The following is a 7296-nucleotide window of genomic DNA, read 5'->3' as shown; positions in this document are numbered from 1 at the left end:
GGTCTCTTACCCGTCAACAATCAAGCTAAGGTCCCACAGCACTACGTCGCCGTCTACAGTGCCTGCACATTTTCGCAATTCGAGAACCCGGACACGACGGCCACGCCCAGTGCAATTGGCAGGTTCACACGCTTCTCCTTAGGACCGATGTGAGCGGCCACGGGTCTCCTGCCGCCGTCCAGTGACAAAGCCGGGAGGACGGAAAGGCATAGGGCCGCCCGCTCGAGCCGGTATGCAGTGGTGTGACCGTATCAGCGCACTGTTCGAATAAAATAAGCACTCGGNNCCTGCTTGTTCCCCGAGATCGGAAGCCGTGTGTCCAGCATTCGAACGCAGAGACTTCGCCAGTGTAGAACGCCTGACCTGCTGCAAACTTAGGCGTGGAAATCTGGATTACCTACCGGTTGCTGCCTTCGTCGAGTTAGGTAAGAAGATGGACCTAGTAAAATCTCCAATCTTCTGTTTGAAGTCTTTTGCTTGGAGCGCAGGAGAGTAGAAGTGGAAATAGTCACTCGTTCTCTCCCAGAACCAGAAGAAAACCCTTCGCTTGCCGTTCGTAAGAATTTCTTCCACGTCTGTTCTGTTGAACAGGACCGAATGCTGCAGCGAAGTAACGGAAGCGATGGGACCAGCAGCTCCGTGATGACTCGGGGGCAGCCTGTGGGTTTGTCCGCAGCGATGTCGCGGTAGTGCCTCTCAACTCACTTGCACGTCCGGAGTGGCGATCACGGCTATGGCGACCGGACTATTCCTGGACACAAGCTCACACACGGCGGATTGCTGCGTCGCTGAGGAGCCGGTTGCGGCTCCTCCGAGTGAGTAATCTGGGGACTGCGGGTACAGAGTTGTCACGAGCTAAGCAAGACACGCATCAGCCGGTCTGGTCTGCACACGTCACTGTCTTGGGGCAGAACAGCACAAGGTAAGGGGGAGACTCTCACCTGTCGGTGCTCCAATCCCACACTGCCACGCTCTGATAGGTCTGAGCTTTGAAAGCTTGCGCTTTTCGCGGGTGACACATCTCGACCTGGGAATGGCTCGAACGCTGTGAAGCGGTACCGTCGCTCCCTTTCCGGCGAGAGCTGACAGCACTGCTGTCTGTTCTTTCCGACCCTTCACTGTCATTAGTGTAACTACTTCTCTCGGAGGCACCCCCAGTCCCATCACCGGCAGGTCCTTTCTCCTCGCTTCTTGAAGCCTTCCTGCTGTCACCGGCTTTCGAAACTGAGCCAGGTGAAAGACCAGCTTCCTGCACCGCCTCCGAGCTTTCAACGATCAGCTCCGGCGGAATTGGCGAGGAGAGTGAAACAATGAAACGACTGTCCGGAGTGATATCGACAGCCTGCACGCCTGCACGGGGGAGGCGGGGAGACGGGACAAATAACGAACAGATCTTTTTCGTGGCGGGAACTGTTACTACCAAAGCGTTGCCAGCTCGTACGTCCTCTTGTCTGCGGTCTTACGCTCACGCAGCCCCGTGTCCTTCGCGGAGTGACTTTTTGACTGCCAGATAGATACTGGGTCCAGCACCACATCGACTAGCAGCACCGCCTGACACTGTTTCTATCTGCATACACCTAGATCTCCCAGACCAAAACTGAACGACGCTGGTAAGCCTGTGCAGAAACGGCAGTGAGAGAAAACCGGGAAACGATGAGGGGAGGACCCTCCTGGGCGTCTCTACGTTCGTTCGGACCGCCATGACTGCACCGGGTTGTCTATCGCGTACCAGTTGGGTGAGGCCGAAAAATTGTCTTTACCGGCGTTGCCGTCTCCCTGTCCCAGACGACCAACAAGCTGTCCTGACAGAGACGGTGAAAGGAGACCGGCGGCTAGGCATTCCCGCAGGTTTCAGCTTCGAAGGACAAGCTCCCAGAGTGTCTTTTGTGGAACTCTTGTCTATAGACTGCTTCTGACGAGACCCGAAAGTTTAGTGCGTCGCCCCGTTCAACGGGCGCAGCCGTAATGATAGTCCGGGGCGGAAAAGGCAGGATGCCGACGCTTTCGCAGCGCCGGCCTGGGTAACGGAGTTCCGCTGGAAGACGGTGGTCGCGCCTGTCAGTTCTACACCTCAGATCGAAAGAGGAATCGCGAGAAAGCCGGTAACAAACCGAGATCCGAAACGGACAACTGGACGACAATCTCACCTAGCTGCTTAGCGTATCTGTGTGCGGACTGATACGCATGGCTGGAAGTTGAACGGAAGCCAGGCCACGAGAAAGCGATATGCGTTGGCGCATGTCGCTCTCAAGAAATCTGAGTCCGGTTCCGGGTGTTCAACGGAACTACGCCACGTGCCGGGTAGCGCGTAGGTTAATAGCCTTGAAGAATGCCTCGTACCTCGCCGCTGTCTGCAGTGACGATCCGCTTTTTATCTTCTGAGATGGCGACAGCCGTTATGGCGTTCACGTGGCCTTGTAAGAGTGTCTGTTGGCCGGGTCGCCCATCCCCATAACTAAATATGACACCCGTGGTTCCTGAGACAAAAAAGATTGCCTTCTGATCTGAATCAGCTCGGCTGAGGCTGTGCACGCCCCCTATCAAGTCCTTGTCGTAACCATAGCTCCAACTGAGCGACTTACAGCACACAACCGAGCAGAAAACAACAATGGCGCTGCTTTCTGGTCAGCTGCGACACTTGCACACTAAAAAGGAATCACGTTTTAGTACACTCCTGCAGAAGATCTCTCAGAGTGTGCCGTTCTCAGTCGACACTCTCTCCAGCGCCGGCGTCTCCGGGGATCATGCGGCATCCAACTCGGCAACAGAGTCCGCTGCTGCGAGGTGCCAGCTGCAGAACATTCGCAGTCAGGCTGCGCGTCTTTGTGGCACGTCAAGGGTAAAGGCGTTCTTACTAGGGCGATAGGAGGCACCGAATTACTGCAGGAGTTTTCCTGCGCCCATCCTGTGGCACTGCTGTCCCCCCTGGCCGGCAGTGAATCAGAACGAGTTTCTGACGGAATGTCCATGTTTAGGAATCAGATCTAGAAATTACTGAAGCCTCAGGCAGAGCGAGGATGAAACAACGAAAGTAGCTCCGGTGGACAAAAACTAAGACAAGCTGGGGCAGCTCTGGATAATAGTCAAGAATCTCTTGCGGAACGATGCTCTCCGTGTCCTCGCCATGCAGACCGCTTGCTTCCTTACACTAGCAGGTCAGCACGGGCTCTGCCGGTCCCGGGAAAGAACTGACGAACCCGTGCCCCGTGGCCTCATTCCCAAGCGATTAGTTGGTAGTGCCTTCAGGCAAATCTAGGCCACAAAGGCAGAAAGCTGCCCGTCTCGCAGACGTATCCCAGCCCGCCCTGACATGGAGAGTGCCCAGCTGAGAAGAATTACAAGTCGTCGGGCCGTACAGAGTGCAGACAAGAAGATCCTGTTGTGAAAGTCGTTCGTGTGGGGCTGAGGCTTTCGAGGTACGCGCGAGCTGGGCCTCTCTGGGTTTCCTGCGGGCCAAACAATTTAAATCGAAGGTCGTGATTACAGCTGCCAACTCCTGTCTCACGTTCTTTACGGTAAAGGTTTAGCAAACGCGATTTTTAGTGGTGTCGCTCCGTTGCGGCGAAGTTCCCTGCTGCCCTTGCGACACCTTCCTGCCACCGTCCCCTGGCGGCTTCGCCGAAAGCGCGGCGACCAAGTGATGTGATAGCCTTCAGCGACAGAAAAGTGGTACCAGGCCAGTGCGGTAAGAGTCCTACTACTTGTAGAGATAGGGTTGCATCTGTAGCTGGGTATATCTCTTGTGTTCTACTAGCCCTTTGAATCGACCTTTTCCTTCTGCAAGTTTTCTCTGTTTTCACCGGAGTTTTTTCTCTCTTCTCTTCTGCTTTTTCTTCTTTTTCTTTACTTTTCTTCTCTCTCTATCTATTTGTCTATCTCACGTATACGCAAAGCCAGACTCTTCAACGTACGTTTCTAGATACTCAGAAAGAACTCGCAACGAGAAGAACAAAGAAACGAGAGAAAGAAGTTTGTCTATGCGGACCGGAAATGCTGCCGCGAAGCTTTACGCGATATCCCCCCATTGGTCTGTGACGTTCCTTGGTACTTGTCTCTTCAGGACTCCTCCCAGCAGTGTTGAAGAAGTTCGTCCCCCCCAAAGCAACGGAGCTCACGGGAGGGTGCAGCCACAGAAAAACAACTTTTCCTAGGAAAACAAGTTTTCCTATGGCTGCACTCTCCCGTGAGCTCTTTTAAATTTTCCCTGCCAAACCCAGCTGGAGATCATTTCCCCTGTTGCGTTCGTTTACGAAGCCCCTCCGCAAGTACAGAAATTACGGTCCCTATAAAGCCCCTGAACTGCACATCGCGCTTTCGACTAACATTCGACTACTCTGTCAGGTTTACACAGTAACAAAGTATGTCCGGACAGCTGCCCAGCAGTGTTACATTTGCCAGGTCCTTCGCTACTTTACCGAGAGCCGCTCTGGCTGCGACTATGCCATCGCTTCCCGTGGCGTGCCCACACCCTCCTTGTCTCGGCGCGCTTAGTGTTTCTGCCCCTGTCGGGCGTCCAGTGACCCCTAGAGACAGAGGCGCAGCCACAGACTCGCTTTCGTAGTATACCACCTTTGAGGGGACTACCGTTCCTCCTTGGTCCAGGGCCGCGTTGGCCAAGGACAGAAGGCTGCAGCCCATGCCGCCACTAGAAAGCCCAGGCCCGGGAGGCACGTGTCAGGATCAGAGATGCCATCACCTGTAATCAGCTTGCCGTCTTCCACATGAGAGAGGGCGCTCGGGAGCGGACACTCGCATACAGCTCCACAGGTGTGTACGAGCGCTCACAATGCCGACCGTGGCTCCGCAGTGCCGAGGGAAGGCTTCAAGAGAGACAGGCTTGGAGGTGCCTCCATGCGTTAGACAGCCACCCTTTCCAAGCCTCGCATCCGCATCCTCGCCGGCATGCCCTAATGCACTGATCGTCGTTGTAAGGACATCAGGGTGCCAGATCTGCTTCGTTCCTGTTCCGGCCATTTGAAGACACCGGGCGTCAATCATCCACCCCGTGACTCAAAAAGTTGCTTCCGCTGCGTAGGCGCGCAACTGCGTTTTCCTCACAGGCTACTTTGTGTCTATTCGTAACTCCTAACTTCACGTAAAAGCACAAGCGTCTGCCGTTGCACTCAGCCACTCGATTAGATCTCATCCGCGATGACTGGATAACCGCGTCCAGTCATGCAAGACTTTCCGGAGTTCTGGGACGTCCTGATCAAGTTCGGCCAGTTTCTGTCACCGAACCATTTCATTCTCTTGCCGAATTGAGGAAGCCCCAGGAACCACGGCAGACGGGGTGGGTGGTGCCAGAGCCGAATGGATGAAGGCAAATCTCGCTGACTTCATCAGCAACTGTAGCGCCAATCAGGTGTGCAGGTAAGAGTGGAGGTGGTACGGGTTACAGCAAGAGAGAGTGTGGCCGGGAGTGCGAAGCAACCAGAGGAGGGTACGTCTGAACTACCAGGCACAAGTGATGCATGAGCGAATCTCCAGAGAGGGACGGTGGAAAACCGGCGTTTGCATCAGTGGAACTTAGAAGTGCTGGCGACACTTACGCAGTGTCTAGTCTCCCAGGTTCGAAGAAGATTAGAGGACTTGAGGCTTCTATGGCACCTTAGTGCAGACAGGAGTGAGGACTCAGGTAACTGAGTACCCAGGTAGCATTTCCCGACAGCGTGATCTTCTGTGAGACAAGTGGGCGTGGGAACTACGAACTTCCGTAGCAAACAAGGCTTGAGTGCACCGGGTGAGAGCTGGCTCAAGTCTTCACTGCACTGCAGAAGTATCAGCAGTTAGCAGGCGCTGTCTCCAGTTGACGCCCCGTGGAGGCGTACCCGATCATACTGACCAACAGAGCACTATGCTGTCAGGTAGGCGGATATCGTGTAGGTTACCAGGGATATAAGCCTGGGAAGGCTTGCCGAGTGAGATAGGGTTCCAGTACCGACATAAAGTGGACGTGAGGTGTATAACAAGGTAATAGTCACTGCGGTCCATCAGCTGCCAGCGCGCGGCCAGCCCACTCCGCAACTTGCCACAGTTGACTGTGTAGCAGTGGCGGAACAATACACTCTCCAACCGCGAAACGTCTCGACAGGCGAACCCTGCGAGTCAGAATGTACCATGCAGTCGAAGTGGGTCGATGCTAAGAAATCGGTGCGCTTGTCGGGTGACAAGCGCCACGCGGTCGCCGCCAGCGTGCGACATGAGCGGAGACAACTCTAACATTTCGTCCACGGTGTGTCGCCTGCGGGGCATGCGGTGATGGTGACCCGACCTAATTACTCGCAGAAATACAGCTGACACCTTTTGCTGACGCATCTCCAGCACCAGGGGAACCAATTCAGATGCCCTCAGCAATCCAAGGCAATTGCAGCGGGGAAGTATCCTCGACCCAGCTTGGCGGCCTCTCGAGGTTGCACTACACAACTACCGCGTCAGCCGCCGGTGCAGATGACTGCACCTCCTGCATCGTAGCCAGAAGTAGCTTGCTTCCAACCGTCATCTTCACCGGTCACAGAGAGGGAATTCCTTCTCAGTGTGTGGTACCTGGGCGGCTTTCCGAAGTTCCTTGTGTTCAAAAGGAACCCGAAATCGCGCCTCGCAACCTGGGGATTTCTTTGACCGAGGGTTGGAGGCGGGGTTTGCCTCCGGAGTCCACAGGCCACGGTTGGTCAAATGCCGACAGTTACCCACGCGTCAACACGCATGGTGATCACACACTTGCGGGCGAGTTGATAGAGGGGGAAGCTTAGCTGCCCGTGGCATCGTTCTCGTACTTGTGTTGTTCCCCCGGAGTCCGTGTGGGCAAGCCCCTTCTCGGTCAAACATCGGACCGGCCCCCGATTTCCGGCGTTTGGACGGAAGCACGAGCATCAGCACTGGAGCGCGGCCACGGGCGAGCCCCTGAGCACAAGACAAGACGGCGCGCGGCCTTCACTTGCCTCCTCTCATTTGCAAGCGTCGCACCCAGTAAGGCAGCGCAACTGGCTTCTCACTGCGCTTGCGGCCCTAGAGGTATTTCAGCGGCGTCCAGTGCTGTGGCTTTGCTGCCATTCGTTCGCCTCGACTGCTTAGTGAACACTACTTTTTATGCTGTGGAAGTGCAGAGTCTGCCTTGTCTGCACGCGTGCACATCGGGAAGGCTTCTCCCCCCGGGTAGCTTCACTGGAGCAAGTTCAACTCGTGCCCACCGCGACTCTCGAGATCAGACAGGCTGGAAGCACGCTCGCAAAAACCGTTTAGTCCTCCGCGAGAAGATCGATACTTAATGCCCTTCGGTCTCTCCGGGGCTCCTTCCAC

At 55.4% G+C, this 7296-nt stretch overlaps 1 protein-coding gene across 1 annotated transcript in view; it reads right to left on the bottom strand.

Annotated features, from left to right (window-relative positions):
• CSUI_005197 (wd g-beta repeat protein) overlaps positions 1–2969 on the bottom strand; it is a gene marked incomplete at both ends in the record, with an annotated part of 5858 nt that extends 2889 nt beyond the window's left edge. Inside the window, 6 exons of the mRNA XM_068065375.1 lie at positions 11–62; positions 402–600; positions 706–751; positions 942–1342; positions 2341–2577; positions 2856–2969. Of these exons, the coding sequence (XP_067922649.1) occupies positions 11–62; positions 402–600; positions 706–751; positions 942–1342; positions 2341–2577; positions 2856–2969 (1049 nt within the window). The remainder of the gene's footprint in view (positions 1–10; positions 63–401; positions 601–705; positions 752–941; positions 1343–2340; positions 2578–2855) is intronic.
• Positions 2970–7296: the final 4327 nt, after the last annotated feature.

Source organism: Cystoisospora suis, assembly GCF_002600585.1.
Source record: "Cystoisospora suis strain Wien I chromosome Unknown contig_2510, whole genome shotgun sequence".
Taxonomy (NCBI): Eukaryota; Apicomplexa; class Conoidasida; order Eucoccidiorida; family Sarcocystidae; genus Cystoisospora; species Cystoisospora suis.
Note: the sequence above shows the minus strand (reverse complement) of the source record. Positions and strands in the feature narration are given on the sequence as shown.